The 21831-nt window shown below is 42.8% G+C and overlaps 1 protein-coding gene and 1 pseudogene across 1 annotated transcript; both read left to right on the top strand.

Moving 5' to 3' along the window:
• The first annotated feature begins 418 nt into the window (after positions 1-418).
• On the top strand, positions 419-1671 carry SPESP1 (sperm equatorial segment protein 1). Its single transcript, XM_053670130.1, has 2 exons — positions 419-473; positions 668-1671. Exons 1-2 carry the CDS (start codon positions 419-421, stop codon positions 1669-1671), a joined length of 1059 nt encoding a protein of 352 aa, XP_053526105.1.
• An 8405-nt stretch (positions 1672-10076) lies between these two features.
• Positions 10077-15521, top strand: LOC119057030 (ubiquitin-conjugating enzyme E2 E3-like; annotated as a pseudogene).
• The last annotated feature ends 6310 nt before the right edge of the window (positions 15522-21831 follow it).

The raw sequence follows: 21831 nt of genomic DNA, 5'->3' as shown, positions 1-21831 counted from the left end.
ATAAAGAACACCAGTATAGGCTACAAACAGTCAAAGTTTAATAACACAACTTCTAGCAGAGTAGCCTGGTCTTTGTAAGAGTTTGAAGTTTGTTCATCTTTCTAGCTTCTCCTAAAAAATGGGATAAAGCATGTGTTTACAGTGGCCAGGGCCATTTGTAAGGATACTTGAAGCTTGACTCTCTTTTACTACCTGCCTGTAAACATTTTTATAAAGACCAAACTGATTGGCAAGAGCAGTTCTGATCAGTAGAACAGAGAAGGTCAATAGGAAACATGTAGATATTTTAGGGGGACAAAGTAGGAGATGGGAAGTGTGTGGGGAGAGGATGGATTTAACAACAGAACAATGTAAAGACAAATGGTGCATAAAGAAACGAGGCAAAGCAAGGTAGAAGGGAGGGTGTTGATATGCAGCCATGAACAGGCTTTTCAGTGTACCGGCCCTGACCATGGATCGAACCTGCAACCTAGGTATGTGTCCTGACCAGGAATTGAACCCACAACCTTTGTGTGTATGGGATGATGCTCCAACCAACTAAGCCACCCAGCCAGGGCTTTCCCTTAACTTTTAAGTGATGTCACATAAAGTAAATTTGGGTATATTTTGTCAATATGTCATATATCATAATAAATGCTACTTATTGTTTGCTTGTTTTTTTCTTAAGGCAAAATTGTGACATCTGATGAAGAAAAAAATGTGAATCATTATGTACAAGTTTTACAGAACCTAGTGTTAAGTGTTCCCACCAGGGAGCCAGCCAGTGAGAAAAAATCAGAGTCTCCGAGTACTGTTCACTCTATGAAACCAAAGGTATCGAAACTTAAGGCGATAATTACACCTGACAGAGCTTCCACTGAGAATGTTGTAACCACCCCTGCGAGTGATGAAACGACAAGTTTCCCGACTAGAAGCTTCTTACCAGAACAAAGGAGGAAAAAACACACTAAAAGTACAGCATTCTGGTCTATTAAACCAAGCAATATTTCTGTTGTTTTACATACAAAGGAGCCTTACATTGTCAAAGAAGAGCCAGAGCCAGAGCCAGAGCCAGAGCCAGAGCCAAAGGTCAAACAAACCCAGGCACCGATGTCGTGGCCCTATGTCACCGAATCTCCTCCCAGCCCTTCAAGTAGGAGCACTGACTGGCATACCTCCACCGACATGGAAGATGTTCCTCAGCTCTTGGGCGAATATGAAACACAAACACTTGAAAAACACCCACTCGTTTTGGGTAATGAAGAGATTTTGAAAAAAATTTCAGACATTAGTTCGAAAGTGCATCAGGTACCTCTCGCTGAGAACCTCAAGCCAGAGTACGAAGCGGACATTCAAGCCGTCAGAGAGCACCTGAAACGGAGCCTCGCAGTGGCCGCCGCGGCCGAGCACAGGCTGAACAAGATGTATAGGTCCCAGTTACTGCCCCTGGGGCAAAACGGCTTCGAGACTGACGACCTTGAAACTGTTATTAACACGCTGTATAACTCCAGATCAAAGTTATCTCAATATTTAGATACTAAATATGTTCCATCGGAGATGAGAGAAAAAGTTATTACAGTAATCAGTACATTGAAAAAAATATTATGTGTAAGTCGACTAGAAGTTCAAAACCTTATTAGGAAGTTATTAAACAATAATATAAAAATTTTAAACCTACTTGATGTTCCATGACAAAGGTGACTTAGGAGAACTTGGCATTCACCTATATTCAGAGAACTTGGCATTCACCTATATTCAGAGGTGAAATAAGCATATTAGTGATTCAAAAGTTGTATAAAAATGTTTCCTATTGTTCAATGTGCTAACATCTTTATGTCACATGTTATGAACATTTTTCATATGCACTAATATGCTTTAAAATGTAAAATAAAATTTTGGTTCAGGAGTTTGTAGTTTTCTTTCATTAATTTTAAAAGTTATGAAGGTCTAATCTTTAAAATGTTTAAGCTTTGATTTTACTTGAATAACTTAGTTAAATTCACCCATTTGATGAGTTAAGAGACTGTGCAATCTATATATGTAGCTTGTTTTGAATGATTGCCTATAAATGTGAATTTTTAGGGTGTATGGCCTTTATTACTCTTTAAGAGAATCTGAGTTTTCTGTCTCAGTAGCATAGAAGAGTGGAGCTTGTATCAAAACTACTTTCATTTGGATGTATGTCTGCCTCCTTTGAGAGGTGGGTGATATATTAAGATATCTCTTCTCCTTTGTTGTTAAGTATTTTTGGAGTATCAGTGAGGGACTGTGACCTGGACCGGTAGTAAAGCATCCTCACCTATTTCTTTTTGGCTTGTGTGTATGCATGTAAGTCCTTCATGTCCATTGAGGCTCAGTCTGCGCTGTGTACTCTGTGGCTTTTGACAAATGCATAATGACATATACTCACCATGACAGCATCATACACAGTAGTTTCACTATCCTAAAAGTCCCCTGTGCTCCAACTATTCACCTCTCCCTCTTCTTACCCCTGGCAACACTGGTATTTTTACAGTCTCTATACTTTTGCCTTTTCCAGAATTTCATACAGCATAGGTAGAAGCATACAGTGTACAGACTTCTCAAGTTGGCTTATTTCACTTAGCAATAGCTATTTAAGATCCCTCCATGTCTTTTTGTGGCTGGATAGCTCATTTCTTTTACTGGTAGATAGTATTACATTGTATAATACACTACAATTTTTCCAGTTTATTGAAGGACATCTTGGTTGCTTCCAAGATTTGGTAATTATGAATAAGGCTGCTGTAAACACCTGTGTACGGGTTTTAGTGTAGACACAAGTTTTCGATTGTGCCAGTTTTTTCACACTTTTAAACATGCCATATATTAGCAAACTTCCACATTTTCGGCAAAATGATAGATGAAAAATACTACTTAGTTATTGTTTTAATATAGAATTCTTTAATTATAAATGAAGTTGGACTTCTTTTCATACTTACATTTTTATTTCTGGAAATAGTCTGTTCATGTTTAGTTCTCTGTTGGTCTGCTTTTTATTAGTGGTACCAGCTTTTCCTATAATGCCGATTTGGAATTTTGTGTCATATTTTTACAAATATTTGGTGCAGTTTATTATTTGTCTTTTGACTTTTCCAGGTAGAAACTTAAAACGTTTATGAATCAAACTTATACTTTTTTCCTTTGGAGGCCTTTATGTGTTGTGTCCTGCCTTTCCTACTCTGAGGTTTCACAATATTCCTGTTTCATTCTAGTATTTTAATTGTTTTATCTCTTTTTCTTTTAAAAAAACACACTTTCTTAAAGCAGTTTCAGGCAAATTAGGCAGAAGGTACAGAGGTTTTCTATCTACATGCCGGGGTTCTCTACACCGTCTGGCAAAGCCTTCCCCATTGTCAGTATCCTCACCAGAGCAGTGCATTTGTTACAACTAATAAACCCTACATTGACATGCCATTATAATCCAAAGTCCACGGTGTACAGTAGGGTTCACTTTGGTGGTGTACGTCCTGTGGGTTTGGACAAGTGCATAATTACGTGTGTCCACCTTGATAGTATCACTGACCTAAAATTCCTCTGTGCTCTGCTTAGTTATTCCTCCAACCCTGCTAACACCTGGCAATCACTAATCTTTTTACTGTCTCCTTGTTTTTGCCTTTTCCAGAATGTCATAGAAATAGGCATGTGAGTTTCTTTCATGTCTTTTCATGACTCCATAACTCATTCAGTTTTAGCTCTGAAAAATATTCCATTATGGGAAGGTACCATAGTTTATTTAGCTATTTACTCATTCCATGATATTTTGGTTTCTTCTCAGTTTGGGCAATTATTAATAAAGCTTCTAAAAACATTTTTTGTGCAGGTGTTTGTGTGAACATAAGCTTTCAATTTCTTTGGGTAAATACTCTGAACTGTGGTGGGGACGTTAGGTGGAGAAAAGCACCTACTAAGAAGAGCTTCTATGGGCTAACTGGGCTCAATTTAAAAGAGACAGAGCCTAGCAGCCATGTCCACACAGAGACTCTCATACAAACTACAGTTCGTGGAAAATCCAGCACAGAACTGCCTGCCTGCACTCTGTGTCTGCCATCTGTGACAGCCCTGATAAAGGAGTTCCTGGAATCCTATTTGAACCAATAGGACTGAGGTTTTCCCCATCCAGTCAGAGCTGTGCTACTCAAGCCAATCAGAGTTGCTCTATTCTGACCAATCAGGACAGTGCCTTTTAGACTAATCAAACTGCAAGAATTTGGATTCCTCATTTGTATGAGAACAGATCAATAATGGATAAGCTCAGAGAGCATACTTTGCCTTTCCACCGAAAACTGAAGACTAAGGCTCCTGGCTGAACTGAAACAGGGATGATGTCTGGCCAGAGCAGAGCAGAGCGGAGCAGAACAGACCATCCAGATACAAAAGTGGAGACAACTCTAATAGCATAAACAATAATAAATAAATAAAATAAAGTGCTAAACTGCCAAAAAAAAAAGAGAGAGAGAGAGACATGCAGAACACAGCTGTCTATGTGGGGTGGGGCCTAGCCCCAGAGCTGTTCTATAGTCACAGTGTTTTCACAGCTGTGGCGTATCACACAATTGAGCTGTTTTGCACTGAATAAAGTTTCCTTCTTCACCACACCCCAAACTGGGGGTTTCTGTTGGTGTCGAATTGGTGCCAGTTACCATCGGATGACAGTACCAAGGAGCACAGTAGCTTGATCATATAGTAAGAGTATGTTTAGTTTTGTAGAAACCATCAAACTGTCTTCCAAAATAGCTGTACTATTTTGCATTCCCACTAGCAAAGAATGAGAGTTTCTGTTCTTCCACATCCTCATCAGCATTTGCTGTTGTCAGTGTTCTGAATTTTTAATGTTCCAATAGATGTCTGGTGGTCTTCTTGTTGTGACCTACTGGTTTTTTAATTAAACTTTTATTTTAATAATCATAGATAACCATGCAGTTGTAAAAATAATCCGAAGGGATCTGTTTAATGTACTCTTCACCCATTTTACCCAGTGGTAATATCTTTTAAAACTGTAGTACAATATCACAACCAAGATACAGATACTGAAATAAGATACAAAACATTTCCATCACCATAAGGAACCTTCATGTTGCCCTTTTATAGCCACACCCAGTTCCCTCCTGCTTTCATCTCTCCCTAGTCACTGGTATTGACTAGGGTTCCCTCCCTAGTCAATCGCCATTCTGTTCTCCATTTCCATTATGTTGGCCTTTTAAGAATGTTATACAAATAGAATCTTACAGTCCATAATCTTTTGAAATTGGCTCTTTTTATTCAGCTCAATTCTCTGCAGACTTATCAAGGTTATTGCATTTATCAATTCATTCATTCTTTTTCATTGCTGAGCAGTGTGTTTAACCATTCACCTGTTTAAGAACCTCTGGGGTTGTGTCCAATTTTTGGCTGTTGCAAACAAAGCTTCTATAAACATTCATTTACGGATTTTTTAGTGAACATAGCTTTTATGTATCTGGGATAAATGCCCAGGTATCAAATTATTGTGTCATAAGGTAGTTGCACATTCACTTTTATAAGAAACTGCCCACTGTCTTCTAGGGTGGAAATGGCTATACTATTTCCTATAGCCACCAGCAATATATGAGTTTCTCTGAAACCTAAGCAGCATTTGGTGTTATCGCTATTATTTAATGTACATTTATTTTAAAACATACAATTCAATGGTTTTAGTATATTCATAAAGTTTTAATTATCACATCTAGTTCCAGAATTTCATCACCACAAAATGAAACCCCATACCTGTTAGCAGTTACTCCTCATCCTTCTCTCCCCCAACCCCTGGCAAATACTAACCTGTCTTTTTTCTCTATGGATTTACTTATTCTGAACACTTAATATAATGTAATCATGCCATTCCCAGGAAGGAGGAATAACTGCCCCTTCCATGATGAAAGAGGTTGATGTAAATAGCTGGCCATTCTGCTCAAGAGATGATACCCTGTGGGTTGCTCGGGTTCTTTCTTCCGTTTTTTAAAAAATGTATTTTATTGATTATGTTATTACAACTGTCTCAATTTTCCTCCCTTATCCCTTCTCCACTCAGTACTTTCTGCCTATTGCCTTCTACTTTCCCCCCAGTTCATGACCATGGGTCATGCATATAACTGCTTTGGCTCCTCAATTTCCTACACTGTTCTTAACATCACCTTCTCTATTTTGTACCTACCAATTTGTATTTCTTAATCTCTGAACCTTTTCCTCCATTCTACCACTTCCACCTCCAAACTGATAACCCTCCAAATAATATCCATTTCTATGATTCTGTTTCTGTTCTGGTTGTTTGATTAGTTTGTTTTTTATATTAATTGTTGATGGTTATAAATTTATTGCCACGTTGATATTCATTGTTTTGATCTTCTCTTTCTTAAATAAGTCCCTTTGACATTTCGTATAATAATGGCTTGGTGATGATGGCCTCCTTTAGCTTTACCTTGTCTGGGAAGCTCTTTATCTTTCCTTCCATTCTAAATGATAGCTTTGCTGGGTAGAGTAATCTAGGTTGTAGGTCCTTGCTTTTTATCACTTTGAATAGTTCTTGACAGTTCCTTCTACCTGCAAAGTTTCTGTTGAGAAATCAGCTGATAGTCTTACGGAAACTCTTCTGTAGGTAACTCTCTGCTTTTCTCCTGCTGCTTTAAGATTCTCTCTTTATCTTTAACCTTTGACATTTTAATTATGATGTGTCTTGGTGTGGTCCTCTTTTGAGTCCAATTTGTTTGGGACTCTCTGTGCTTCCTGGACTGTCTATTTCCTTCACCAAATTAGAGAATTTTTCTTTCATTATGTTTTCAATTTCTTGCTCTTTCTCTTCTCCCTATGACACCCCTATAATTCGAATGTTGGTACATTTGAAGATATACCAGAGGCTTCTTAGCCTATTTTCATTTTCTTAATTCTTTTTTTCTTTTTGCTGTTCTGATCGAATGTTTTTTTCTTCCTTGCGTTTCAAGTCATTACTTTGATTCTCAGCTTCATCCACTCCACTGTTGGTTACCTGTAGTTTTTTCTTTATTTCACTTAGTACAATTTTCATTTCTGCCTGGGTCTTTTTTATGCTGTTAAATTAACCAATGATCTCCTTGAGCATCCTAATAATCAGTGTTTTGAACTTCGCATCTGATAGATTGCTTATTTCCATTTAGTTCTTTTTCTGACATTTTGTCCTATTCTTTCATTTGGGCGATATTTCTTTATCTCCTTGTTTTGGCAGCATCCCTGTGTTTGTTTCTATATATTAGGTAGAGCTGCTTTAATTCCTTCTCTTAGTAGCATGGCATGTTGTAGAAAAACTCCCTGTAAGTTGGGTGGGGCAAAGCCTTAGGTAATCATCAAGGTGGGCAACCTGTGTCACTGCTCTGTGGCTCTCTGTGTGGAAGGGCTTAGAGAGGGGACAATGCTGCTGGCCTCTGGAGTTTTGTCTGGGAGGAAGCTGTCTCCCAGCACTTGCCCCCATGCCAGACACTTCAATTTCTCCTTTTGTGCCACTGGTGCCCTTCCAACTGTTGCTCTGGGGCTAAAGCCCAGAGGGAGTGGGTCTGTGTAAGTCCTAAGTCCATTTTGGGCCCTTTAAGAAGAGGCTACTAATAATCCCACTATTTCTTCTGCCTCCCATTTCCCCAACCCCCATTGGTTTTTACAGCCAGAAGTTATAGGGACTTACCTTCCTGTCTCTGGAATGCTAGGCTGTGTGGTCTGGTGTGGGGCTGGGATCCCTCACTCCTGAGGTATCTCTCCCAATTTTTATCTACCACACATAGGTGTGGGACCACCTGTTCTCCATCTCTGCATCTCCACTTCACAGCCCTCCTACTCATCTAGATGAATGTGGCTTCTTCAACTCCTTGGTTGTCTGACTTTCATACAGCTCAATTTTTCTAACAACTGTGGGCAGTATTTGTTTTATAGCCTAGTTGTAATTTTTCCTGTGGTTGTACAAGGAGGCAAGCCATGTTCACGTATGTCTCCATCTTGACCGGAAGTCTGCTCAGGTTCTTTCTATGTTGATCTATAATCAGGCAGCCAGCAGTAGCAATAACTAGATCAACCTTGGTAAAGTAGGAGTTTATGCTGTTAGGCCAACATTTGGTCTCACTGTTGCCACTATGGCTATTCCATCTGTGCGATCATTTTGCAAGTACTGAGGTGGCTAGAGACAGAGTATAGCACTGGGTGAATCATCCTATTCACTAGGTTTCTCAGAGCCCCACTGAAGTGCTACTCTCAAATAGGCATTGACTGAGAGACAAATGTCTACATGCTATGCCCACTCTGGTGGGTCATGTACGTGTTTCTTTCCCAGAGCTCCTAGTCTTCACTCTTGCTTCTTTCAGATCATTTGTTACTACACAGGCACCCCTGTATACCTTTAATTTAGGTCATCACTCCCTCCATACATAACTGGTGACTGTTCTTCTCAAAGCTCTATGCATAGAGAGGATTCCCCACCACCACCCAACACTGTATTTTAGGTACACCCCAGAGTGGGGATGTGCTGCAGCAGTAGTTGGCTCATACTAATGTACCGATGTGACCTATCCATAAGTTAGACCCAAGTTTTTCCTTCTTCCTTTATCTGGTTGTTTGAATCCCCCACAAGTTTTGAGGTAAAGTCTTGCTGCAAAAGATGTAGGAGTCTGGAAGGTTTTGCTCACTTGTTTCTGTAGCTTATTTGTGCCTTCTGTGTCCACTTGAGCCCAATCCTGAATATATCATTTCCACCATATGAAGGATTATGCTGCATCAGTCCATCTCTCGGCATAGTGGATCTGATACTATATATCTCATGATGAGCAGCTCCAGTTTCATAGTTACTCAGTGTTCCATGGTTAGGTGCTCAGTCTCTACCAGGACTCACTTCAGGACCTGCTTTTCAAACAGGACCTTCTTTTCAGCTGCAGAAGGCATGGCTTTGCTCCAGAACATCAGAGGTCTGAATTACAGGTTTCTTGTTGGGACTTGCCAGAGACTCCTCATAGTGTACATATCCACCATGGATATCTCCAGCACCTTGGTTAGGCTGGATCATTTCATCTAAATGCCAGGACTGTTCAAAGCTTGGATCTGCAATGGAGCCCTCTCTTACTCAGAGCCTCACTCAAAACTGTTAGTCTTCTAAGTTACCCAACAAATGGGTTAGAGCAATATTCACCAAAGAAGTATATGTTATCTCCAAAATACAGAAATCCATCAAGTACTGTGTCTCTTTCTTAGTATTAAGGGGTGAGAAATACAAAAATTGATGTAAAAGGATGAATTGGCATGGCCTGACTATCCACTGATCCACATTTTCCAAATCTTGACAGGGTTTATCCTCTACCCTGTGGCACATTTCCTTAGAACATCCCACTTCTTGTTTACTGAATCTAATTAACAGGGCATTTTATCAATATAGTCAACCAGTAAGATATATTGTGGAATGTTAAAATGATCAAAGTCCCTGTGGACTGAATCGTGACAGGGAATAGGAGCATTAACATAGCCCTGAGGCAAGACAACGAGTGTGTACTTTTGTCCTTTCCATGTAAATATTGTCATTTACTCTTCTCTATTAGTGGAAATTGAAAATATGGCATTTGTGAAAACGTTAGTCACATACTAAGTATTGCATCTGTTATAGTAAACCTATAATACCTGGCACAGCTGCTGTAACTAGAGCTACCATTTGGTTGAGTTTTCAGTTAGCACACTATTGCCACTGCAGTCTGTCTGATTTTGCTGAAGGCATTCAAGTGAGTGGGGAAAAATAATGGGGATTACCACCCCCAAATCCTTTAGACTTTTGAGAGTCACTCACTCATCAAGGATTCATTATTTCTTCTGACTTGCTATCTTGCTTGGCGAGGGAGGGCACTAATTTGGGAGCTTTCACCTGCCCTTTCTATATTATGACTAATGCTGAAGGTCAGGAAAACAATGTGAGAACTAGGAGCTGCTCAGAAAGTTGGTCTCAATTATACAGTCCAGGATGGAGAAATGAGCAGAAGGTGGGCCCTTTGGAACCTCTGTGAAACGGACTTGAGCAAGAGCTCAGTTTATCATCTGGCCTTCTTGAATCCCCTCTCTGACCAGGAGCCATGATGCAGGGTCAGGACCAGGGCGAAGCAAGTGAGGTACCTAGGGTACAGACTTCAAGGAAACACCTTCAGATGCTACCCACGCACTTGCACGACTCCGAGAGTGGGTACCTCTCTGAGCGTTGTGCCCAGGCTTCCTGCCTTACCTTAGCCCTGCCCTGCTGTGATAGCCTCACACCATTCTGGTGGAGAGCACTTGCATATCCCAGTACTTCATCTTCCTGTTATACCTCTTCCCTACCTACCACACAGGAGACTCTTAGGAATTATGAAGCTTCAGCATGTCAGGGAGTGCAACTACACTACTTAACTACCAGCAATGAAATGCATGTTGCCACAGATTGAATGATCTGGTTCCAGAATCTCATCCCAAGGAGACTTCTTTCTAGTGCCATTTCTGGCACTAACTATGTTCATTTTGTTTCTCCTGTATAGTAGACTGTTTGACAAAGACATGAGTACAGAAAGTTTATTTGGAAGATAACTAAACAAAGCAGGGATAAGGGAATTTGGAGAGAAAGACAGGAAATACAAGAGTAGTTTTGAGTTGGAATCTCTGTGGGCAATGAGGAGTTTAATAACCCTTTGGCAAATGACTCTGAAAAATGATGAGCTATGTACCTCAGAAATGTCCCTTCAGAGCAAGAGTGGCAGTGTCTCTTAACCACCATTCTGGTCCCCCATTTATGGATTGTAGCTCCCTTGCAATTCCAGGCTGTGCATTCCTGTGGGCTGACTAGGTCCTCCTGGCTCAGGAGGAAGCCCCGCGGCAGAAGAGTGGTGAGAACAAGGCAGGTATCTGAGATGGGTGGGAGGCTGAAGTCAGAGAAGGACTAAGAGGATGTGGCGTTAGGGCACCTCTTAATCTACGCTGGGCCACCGCAGTAATTATGCTGCCACCATGGGCCATAGATCACTCGCTTCACCATTTTTCCCAGGTCAGGAACACTGTGCTCCTCATACAGGTGAGCAATCCAACCTGGAATCCTATTTTGAGGATCTGTTTCTTGGGGCCATATTTCATACCACTTTAGGAAAACAGATGGCATTCTCAAGGTAGGTAATTTGAGGAGGGTTAATAAAGAGAGTTTTTTACAAAGGTATGGGCAGGGATACCACAAAGTGTGTGGAGTCCCAGGGCAAGCAATAGCAGGGACACCATGATTTCCCTTAACCTAGAAAGGAGAAGGGAAGGAGATTTACCAGAACCTGAAGACAGAGTGCTGTGTGCTAAGGGCCTGCGACCTAAGTAATAAAATGGTATAAAATGTGGTCTGCTTTTCACTGTCACCACACATGAACAGTTTTAAACAAAGTCAGCAATCAAATGTAAAATGTGCTGGGCTTCATCCTGACAACCTGGTGACTTTGCACGTACCCACATAGGCCATGCAGGCAAAGGCTTGAGTGGCTAATGCGAGCCTTGAAAGAAAGCTTTGGGATCCTCCTGGAACATTGGAGAATGAGAAGCGTGAGAAGCTGCCTCGAATCATCTCCCAGTCTCCTCCACAACTCCCCTGGGAGGCTGTCGGACAGTTTCTTGTCACTTTCTGGATCCTGATGAGGTGTGTGGCTTCCCGCCCTGCCAGCTCTGAACAGAGCTGCCAGGAATAAAACTTCTCAGCTGCAGTCTGGAATTGGCTCCTGAGCAACCGTCTGTCTTCAGCTCATGTTGCAATCATCTGGCTCCTTGTGTTTTAGTGCTTTCTGTTTTTGATAGACGGGGTGAGGATCGTGGGGCAGCTGGCATCTCTGGCTACTTGTTCTTTCACTGTCTGTGGAAGGGATGAACTGCCTGAACCTACAGGTGGCTCCATGTATTTTTACCAGTGGAATCATTTACCTAGGCCTTGGCCTTGTCTTGTGTTTGCTTTACATGAAATACTCCTTTCCTCCCAAATTCTTCGGTAAGTCCACGTTCTAAGCAATTGCTGTGGTTTTGTTGAGTTTTAAAATTATGTGTTTCCAAATGATCACATTTATTGCTTATTTTTTAATGAACAGTCCGTGCTACATAGAATTTAATTTGGAGAACTCCCAGTCATACAGTGGACTGATAAAAGTGGACTCAGCTACACAGGTTTGTTTTGGGAATCGGTTCTTAACGATAAGTGATAGTAACGGCAGGTTCTTAACAGTAAATAATTCTTTCTTTTGTAAGTACCATGTAGTATTTTATTTTGTTACTTTCAGTGAAAATACTAGAAGATGGTTAAAATTCAACAATATCAAATAGTATCAAATATTAATTCAACAGTATCAAATGAATAGAACAGATATTTGGGGAAAAGAAACATAGAAATTTCTACACTCTTCTTCCCTTTCTTACTAGTGTGGTGTAGCCTACTCTGCCACCTTGACAGAAAGTTCGACAATAGATAATTCTTAAAAGTTCTTAGCAAACTCTAAGACAACACATTTCTAAAATCCACTCGCCATTCCTCACCAAGAGGAGTTGCTTGCTTGTTGATCTCCCCTTTGGCCTCATCTTGGCACCATCTTCTTGGATCCTGCACATCCTCTCCACAGTTCTCTCATTTCTAGCTGCCTTACTTCAACCCAAAATTCTAGCACCTTCCAGCTCGCACCTCAATTCTAATGAAGTTCTGAGTTCATCTTCTCACTTCCTGCATAGAGACTCTGATAAGCACTTGCCAGTCTCCTCAGGGTCTACATTCAGCAGTACAAAGAAGTGGCAATAGCTTTGACTCTGTAGATTTTGTTTTGCTTTATTTTAAATATACAATTTTTAAGGCAATATATTTTTTTCACCATGGAAAGAGAATTTTCCTTCTCTGTGGGGCACGTTCTAAGAGTCACAAGGAAGGCCTGGTTTCCAAGCTGCATCGTCAACTGTAACAGGGGTGAGGGTTTTCACTACCTCCACACTAGCTGGAAATCTAATACTAAATTACTCAGGAGCAAAAGTGGTGTTTATTGCCTCATAATCTGGCTGCTATGGACATCTCCATGTTCTTGCTTAGAAGGAATGGCTAGGAACCTGGAGGTAGGATTCTGGATTTGTCTGTTACAGTGGCTTGGGCTTCCTTCCACCTTTATCCGGTTCTGCAGAAGCTTACTGAGGAGCTAACCAACTCTGGGTGGCAATTTCCACTGACTGGGATCCCTCAATCCTGAACATGGTCCCTCATAGATGGCAGCAGATGGAAAAGGACCAAAGTTTTTGCATTTGTTTTTCTTGCACAACTCAGAGGTCATGCTGACATTTCTTGGAGTGCCAGGTGGAGCTGGGGGTGGAAGGATCAGATGAGATTTCTGGTCTGGAAACCCAGATAGCATCGGGAGGATGAATCAACCAGCAGCCTTTGAGCTTCACATGCACGCCCAGAAGGCCCTGCCCTGCCCAGGTCCCATAGATCTGTGCCAGTGTGGTGATGAGAATCAACATGTTTTTCAGAGCCTAAAATACGACAACTTGGAAATATGGGGAGATGCCCCAACTCACCAGCAAACAAGAGAATTTTTTTGAATATCACCATGAAATCTCTTAGAACTTCAGCATATTAAAACTGGAAACCTTCAAGGAACACTGATCCAAGACCCTCAGGAAGCCAGGGCACAGTCAGGAGCAGTCCCCCAAGTCCGCCCACTGACCTCACCACCCTGTGTTGAAGGTCAGCACACCCTCATGTTCTCATTCCCACTGTCCCTCGGAGCTCTTTTTAAAATTGTGTGCCTGTGTTCATATTTACCTAGTCCTTCTGCCACTGCCCTAGTTAAAGCCTCTTTCTCTTGCCAAGATGATGATCATAACAGCATTAATAATAGCAGCAGCTACCATTGATTGAGTCCTTCCTCTTTGTCAGACTCTATTCTAATCTGTGTAAGTAGGAACACTTAAATCTAACAGCCCTCTGAGGGAGATACTAGTATCACTTTCATTTCATAGATGAAGAAACTAGGGCACAGAAAAATTAAGCACAAGGTCATGAAGTTGGTAAGCAGTGGAGCAGTTTTAAATTTTGGCAGTGAGACTCTGGAGTGCATACCCTCGACCACTTCATTAAACTTTCTTTGGTGTATAGTAGCACAGTGGATGGCATTATCACCCCACTTTACAGATCAAGAAACTGAATCTTGGGAATATTAAGCAAGTTCACAAGGCTAGTCGGGAGCAGAGTTGGTTCTCAAACTAAAGCCCTTGCCATTAAATACTAGTTATGCCTTCTCATTGTCATAATAACCTCCCCGCATTCTACAGATTAAACCTAACTCTCCAACAGAAGAGAGCAAGAAGCTGTATTCTTAACAAACTAGAACTGCTGTCAATATAAGAATGTCCAAACCTGTAAAGAATTTTTATAAAAACCTGAGTACGAAAGAGGGTATGCCTGAAAATCTCATCTGACTGCGATAAATGCTTCCAAGAAGGACGGTTTGCAGTTCCTTTTCGGGAAGGTAAAAGGATTATGTGAAGTGGGAGGAAGCCCTGGAAGGATGGGATTACAGGGTAGTTAACATTGGGAGCTCTCGGACTGTGCTACCAGGAGGAGCGGAGTTGGACAGCGTCCGTGGTGTTGGCGGAGGCCACAACGCACAGGGGTCTCCTGCGTCCCCTACACCTCGCCCAGCTGAGCTCCGCCAATCACCTCCGCACCCCCACCTCCTCTCCCGCCCATTTCTTTTCCGAAGGCGCTGGGGGCTCCACCCTCCAGCCCGAGGCACCCACTGCACACACTCTCCGATTTTTTCCTCTTTCCCTCCCCCACTCCCTAGTGGCGCGCCAGCCCGCAAGGCTGGCAGCTGAGGTTTCGGAGCTGTAACTCCTTCAAGACTTCCAGTGACTGGCTACAGATCCGATGATGAGAGCCGCAGCCCCAGCAGTAGTACTCAAATGCAGACCCAGCCACTACGGAGCCCAAAGAGCAAGAAGAAAGAAAACCTTCTGCCACCCAGCCAAAGAAAAACACCAAACTTGCTAGCAAAAGCACTAAAAGAATTCAGAAGGAGCTAGCTGAAATAACCCTTGATCTTCCTCCTAACTGCAGTGCTGGGCCTAAAGGAGATAACATTTATGAATGGAGATCGACTTATATTTGGTCCACCAGGTTCTGTACATAAAGGTGGTGTGTTTTATCTGGATGTCACATTTTCATCTGATTGTCCATTTAAGCCACCAAAGGTTATTTTCCGCTCCTGCAACATCAACAATCAGGGAGTCACCCCAAAAGACAACTGGAGTCCTGCTTTGACTATTTCAGAGGATCTGCTGCTCTTTTGACCGACTGTATCCCTGTAGATCCTTTGATTGGAAGCAGAGCCACTCAGTATTTGACCGACAGAGTAGGGCGTGACAGGGTAACCAGACAGTGGACCAAGAGATACGACATAATGCATGTAATTCGGAGGCAGGGCGAAGGAGCAGAGGCATCTCACTGTGCTGCAAACCTTTATACCCTTTACAAAACGGCCTTCCGTCTGTGAGTTATACTGATTCCACTCTCTGCTTTTATCCTTTGGAGACTGGGAGACTTCCCAGAAAGGTAAATGCTGTCAAGAGTAGAACTTTGTAGCTATAGATTAATTATGGTTATAACGCCTACTCGCAAGTCTTGCTTCTTTGGGATATCAAAATGTATTTTGTGATGTAATAAGGATACTGGTCCTGAAGTCTACCAAATAATATAGTGCATTTTAGGCTAACTCATTATCTGTATGAAGTTATACAAGTAGCTGTAGATGACTAGGAATTACTGTAACAGGGCTCAGCCAAGAGGTGCCCCCCTCCGGCAAAAAAAAAAAAAAAAAAAAAAGGATTTGGAATGGGGTCCAGAACTCAAGGTGTCCAGGAAATAGTAAGATGTCCTCACCGCACCCCCCCACAGGTGTCAGTTGGGGGAAGGGACAAAAGGGGGAGGGCCATTGAGAGTTATTTTGCATAGCAACAGTTTTGCAGATAGCCTCTAGAATAGTCATTTAACATATCTATAACCTTTAACTGGTTTCATGGATATGTTAAATAGCTGTGGCTATGCTTTGAGTCAGGGAGAAGGGAGTGACTTCTACCCAAGATGTAACTGGGAGGCAACTCCCAGCCCTCATTACAGTGCCTGCGTGACAGCTTGGAGATGATTGGCTCCACGCCCTGGGGCCACACCTGCCCAAACTCCCTATGGCAGAGCTTGGAGATGATTGGCTCCGCGCCCTGGAGCCACACCTGCCCAGACTCACGGTGGCAGCCAGCTGGGTAAAGCTGGGAGGATATGGGAGTCCTGGCAGATGTAACCGGTTGTAGGAGGAGTTGGAAATGGGGCTTCAAAGGAGGATTGGCATGAGGATTTAAACGCAGACGCAGCAGCCATTGGAGAGTAGATTTTGGTGAAGTGTAGACCCCCCCTCTTGCCCAGGTGGAGAGAGAGCCACGTGGTTTTGGCAGAGTGGGGACCCCTGCAACCATGTAAGAAAAGAACAAGAACCATGCGGTTTTGGCCAGAGTGCAGACCCCTGCAGCTTTGGTAGAAGAGGCCCATGTGGCTTTGGGAGTGCTCCCTTTGGCTGCGTGGCCTGGGAAGCAGGAGAGACTTTACCTGGAAGAAGGGTGAAAGAACTCTTTGCCAGTAGACCATGAGAAGGTGCCACATGACTTTGGAGTAATTAGAGATCCTGTCTGGACGGTGACACAGCTGACGGTGCCAGTGGCCTGAAACATGGACGTGTGCTTCTTTTCCTGAGATACGGTACCCTAAATTAGGGCGGGGGTGGGGGGGAAGCACTGTGGGCATCTGTGGTTATCCTAAAGGACTTTGATATATTAATGAGGACATTGGGTCACTACTTCAAGTCTGCATAGCTTTAAATAAACCTTTCCTTTCCTTCTCACAAATCTCTGACATTGAGAGATGTCTTTCCTCTGGCAATGGACAGATGAGCCCAGTAGGTATTAGTATACCGTCCTCGGGAGGGGCCCCAGGGCTGCCAAAAACTGTTACAGAACAGTTTTTGACATCCCTGGGTGGGCCAAATATTGCCCCCCGCCTTGGACCTCTGTTCGGTAACATTACATCATTTGTATTACATCCAGACCTATTTCTGAGTATGTGATTATTGGCGTTATGAAAAACATTTTACTTTTTACCTTTGTCAGTTTGTAATAAGAGGATTTCCTTTTACCCTTTGTAGCTCAGAGAGCACTTGATGTATCATCTCAAACATAATAAACATTCTCCTGTAGGCAAAAATTTTTTAAAAAAAGTACTCTCTTAAAAAGTGAAGCTCACCTGAGCTCTGCCTCCCGTCTCCACCCTGCCCCCATTCCACAGCTGGCGAGTGAGTGAAACTCACTCCCTGCCCCTCCCCCATCATCCACAGCAGGTGAGCAAAGCTCCACCTCCTTGTTCCTTGTCCACGCTGCTCCCCCCGACCTGTCTTCCACAGAACCAGTCCCTGCTGCCAAAAAGGCTGGGGACAGCTGTCTTAAGGGATCCAAACTGGGAATATTTCAAAAGTGTTTTAATCTAGAAGCACAGAAACAATGGAAGGGGCTTGCTTAAGACAACAACAAACATTTTATGAAAGAAGTTATGTGTTTGGGGTGAGTCTGAAAAAGGCGTCCAGTGGCCTCGAGTCGCTTGGCAGCTGTTGCTCCTGCTGACACCGAGATACAGTCATGGCCTTCCCAGCCCTCTGTGTAAGGGGCTAGTACAACATCGCCCCGCCCCCACCCCCCAGACTGGACGGCAGCATTCCCACAGCAGCCTGGGTCCCAAATATTGAAAATGTGTCGCTACCAGCACTAGTGTGTAAGTCAGCAGTGTTCTTTCAGGAAGACACTGCGTGAAGTCCTCTCTGCTGCAGAGTACACACTCTCTAAAGACAGACTTTTTACCTGAAGACATCTTTACCCTCTACCTTGAAGCACCAAGCACCCATTCTCCTCCCCTCTGGGATAACCTAATTTAACTGCCTCCATTGTTTTCTGAACACACTTTTCAGAGGTTATCTTGGGGCTAAGTCATTCTCACACCAGGCTCCCTCCTGGCCCGGAAGCGAGAAGATGGTTTATTGCTCCTTAAGGGCTGGAGCACCAATATCGTCTTTAAGAAAAAAACCAGTCTACCCTCCGAGAGCGTGGGCTCCAAAAAGTTTTGTTTCCTTGCTGAGTCAATAAGTACAATAAAGGATATAAATTAATTTCTCAATAAATTGTGCTACATTAAATCGCTAGTAAGTTCTCTTTCAGTTTAAGTGTGTCTTGATAGGATACGAGTAAAGTGGAGTGAGAACTAGAGGAGAGAGCTAAATTAGGTCTCTTGAGGACGGATGTGCTGAAGAAGGGAATATTTGCGGTGGCCCTTGAAGGTTGTGTAGGAGCTCACCAGGTGAAGAAGTGAGGAGGAGACCTATGATGTGGTTGGTGCTGAGATCCAGCGCCTGACTTGGTCTGGAGGTTTCCCAGACAACACCATGCTGCCGTGGCCCCAACCCCTCCATATCTCCAGGATTTACCAAACAGGTTCAGATGGGCTCAGAGCCTGGAAGAAAGCAATGTCTTCTTGTGAGCTGGCTAGAACGTGTTTGGTCAAGATGGAACCTGTAAGATGATAACACGCATTGAATCGCCAGATGTCCCGCTCCTTCTCTGGTGGGACCAGTGTTCTGGAAACAGGCTGGGGCTGCTGCCTCAAAGTAAGGTCTTGTCATTCACATCGTGATTCCTGTGGGTACAAACTGTATAGGGTTAAAAGAAGAAAAGGGAAGGGGGATGGGAAAGAGACTGCAAGGCAGAGAAAGTCAGGGAAAGGAGTTTGCTTGGGTGAAGATCTTAGGCTGTGACCTGCCCAGTTAGGAATTTATGATGGGATCACCCCATGAGGTAACTCTCTTTTCTTTGTCCACAGGGCTCATATTTCCTTCCTCTGATGGAAATATGATCATATGAAATCTAACTCCCAAAGCCTCATGATTGATTGTTGGCACATCTTAAAAACAAAGGGCAAGAATAATATTTTTACTTATTCCAAAAAAAATCCTACCCTTGTTCCCAAAACAATTCTTAGGAAACCAGAATAAGACATACGATGATAAGAGTTCTTGCATCAGCAGCCTAAGGTTCTTTTTCCACTTACACTGCAAATACTCTACCCTGCTTTTTCCTTCCTTACCTCTCAGATGCAGGGCCGAGTCTCACGTTTTATAATCACCTCCTCAGTGTGAAGGCTAGTGAAAAGAGCCCTGCTGTAGGGGATCAGGGTCCTAGTCCCAGCTCGACCAACTCCTGAGTTACCTCCAGGAAGATATGACCACTCTGTGGGCCCGATTTTTCCCTTCTGGAAAGGAAAGGTCACACTAAATCTTTCATAGAAAAAAAATGAGCATGTACACTTTTGGGGAGAAGTGAGTAAAAATTCTAACCACACAACTAAAAATAATTTTAAATGTTTGGAAGCTGCTGGAATAAATAATTTCCAAGACTGTACCCAGACCTAATTTGTAGAAGTCTCTAGACTTACAGAGCAAAAGTGGAGAAAGAGTGGGAAGATGGCATTGGACCTCTTTCTGCAGGTCCCCTCAGCAATCCTCTCCCATTCGTTGTCCTTTATTACAAAAGAGGAGTGTATCTCACACACATCACCTGTCTCCTGAGCTAAATGGTGGCAGCAGCCACTGGCCCTTACTGCATGTGTTTCTGTTCGATGATTCTGCAGAGGAAGTGGGGCTTCTGTGCTAAGGATACAGAGGGCTGGGATGGGAGAGGGCGGCCAAGGATGAGAGGCCCCTGCCCAGCTTCAGAACTCAGCCCACACTATCTGAACCAATTCCTCTAGGAAGGAGAACAAAAGGGGAACGTGGCCAGTGTGGATCCAGTGCCACCTGCTAGGGGTGTACCTGTGGTGTCTCGGAAGAGCCCAGTGACTTCATGAATATAGGTCTAAGTGACCCCTTTGTACAGGTAAGAAAAGTGAGGAACAGGGAAGGAAAGCAGGTTGGCTTCAGGCATCAAGTGGTATACCAGGTATCAATTCTGTGGGTGGTCAGAGAGCTAGGGCATCTGGATCACGACCCCTGGGCAGGCAGTTCAGGTCATGTGCACTCAGTTATTTCTGGAAACTGGGACACAAAGGAGGAGGTTGAAAATGATCAGAACAGCCTTTGGAATGCATGAGGGTGAATCGTGTCTGTTCTGGGCCAGGTGTTTCACTTAACCCTCACAACTGTGTGATCTTGTAGGCCGAGCAGACGTGATGCCCATCCTACAAAGTGGTCAGGCTTAGTGAGGGTTAGTGGGCTGCAAGGGAGGGCAGAGATCCATGCAAGGCCAGCTCTTCTCATTCACTCATCTCACTCCCACCACGGGGCCTGCTGGTCACAGTTGTTGAACAGCTAATTGTCTCCTGTGAGTTCCTTGAACAGAGGACCATGAGTAAGCCACCTTCTCCCTCTTGCCCCTGGCCCAGCTCTGGATGCAAAGGTAATGCTCAGAACCACTGTTTTCCAAACAGTTGTAAAATATCTGAAGTTGTGAACTTCTCCACTCCCTACCAGATTCTTCTCTTCTCCATGTGTATGCTCCTGCATGCTGGAACTGCTCCCAATAGCTAAGTAGGTAAACTAGTCTTTCACTTTAAAAAAAGAAATTATTGTTTATGCTGTTACTGTTGTCCCAGTTTTCCCTCTTTGCCTCCTTCCACCCAGCTCACCCCCCCCATTCCTACAGTCAATCCCCACATTGTCGTCCATGTCCATGGGTCATGCATATATGTTCTTTGACTAGTCCTTTCATCTTCCTTCAACCAATCCCCCCTCACCCCTCCCCTCTTATACAGCTGTCAGTCTATTCCAAGTTTCTATGCATCTGATTCTGTTTTGGTCGTTAGTTTATCTTGTCCCTTAGATTCCACTTATAAGTGAGATCATCTGTTATTTGTCTTTCATTGACTTGTTTATTTCACTTAGTGTAATAGCCTCTAGTTCTATCCGTGTTTTCACAAAAGTTTAGGATTCCTTCTTTTTTCCACTGCTGCATAGTATTCCATCAGATAATGTGGAATAGCTTTTTTTCCCATTCACCTACTATGGGCACATAGGCTGTTTCCAAATCTTGGCTATCGTAAATAATGCTGCTATGAACATAGGGGCACGTATATATTTTTTGAATTGGTGTTTCAGGATTCTTAGAACGTATTCCTGGAAGTGAATTTCTGGGTCATAAGGCAGTAACATTTTTAATTTTTTGAGGAAACTCTATACTGTTTTCCCCAGTGACTGCACCAGTCTGCATACCCACCAACCATGCACTAGGGATCCCTTTTCTCTACATCCTCACCGGCACTTGGTTTTTGTTGATGTATTAGTCATGGCCATGCCAGCAAGTGTGAAGTGATATCTCAGTGTGTTTTAATATGTGTTTCTCTGATGGTTAGTGATGATGAACATTTTTTCATATGTCTGAGCCATCTGTGTGTCCTTCTTGGGGAAGTGTCTATTCAGGTCCTTTGCCCATTTTTTAATTGGCTTGTTTGTCTTCCTGGTGTTAAATCATGAGTTCTTTATATATTTTGAAGAATCCATTCTTGTCCAATATATCATTGGCAAATATGTTCTCCCATACCATGGGTTCCTTTTTCATTTTGATGATGGTTTCTTTAGCTGTTCAGAAGCTTTTTAATGTGAGATAGTTCTATTTGTTTATTTTTTCCTTTGTTTCTTTTTTATCCTAGGAGATAAATTGGAAAGAATATTGTTATGTGAGATATCTGAAATTTTACTGCTTATGTTTTCCTTTAGGATTTCTATG

This window comes from Artibeus jamaicensis, unplaced genomic scaffold (genome assembly GCF_021234435.1).
Source record: "Artibeus jamaicensis isolate MK-2021 breed Jamaican fruit bat unplaced genomic scaffold, CSHL_Jam_final contig_548, whole genome shotgun sequence".
Taxonomy (NCBI): Eukaryota; Metazoa; Chordata; class Mammalia; order Chiroptera; family Phyllostomidae; genus Artibeus; species Artibeus jamaicensis.
Note: the sequence above shows the minus strand (reverse complement) of the source record. Positions and strands in the feature narration are given on the sequence as shown.

Bases quoted from the DNA above. Each gene is read 5' to 3' on its own strand.
- SPESP1 (XM_053670130.1), top strand. From the start codon at position 419: ATGAACAGGCTTTTCAGTGTACCGGCCCTGACCATGGATCGAACCTGC. The intron at 474-667 runs GTATGTGTCCTG...TTTTTTCTTAAG, and splicing joins GGATCGAACCTGCAACCTAG to GCAAAATTGTGACATCTGAT.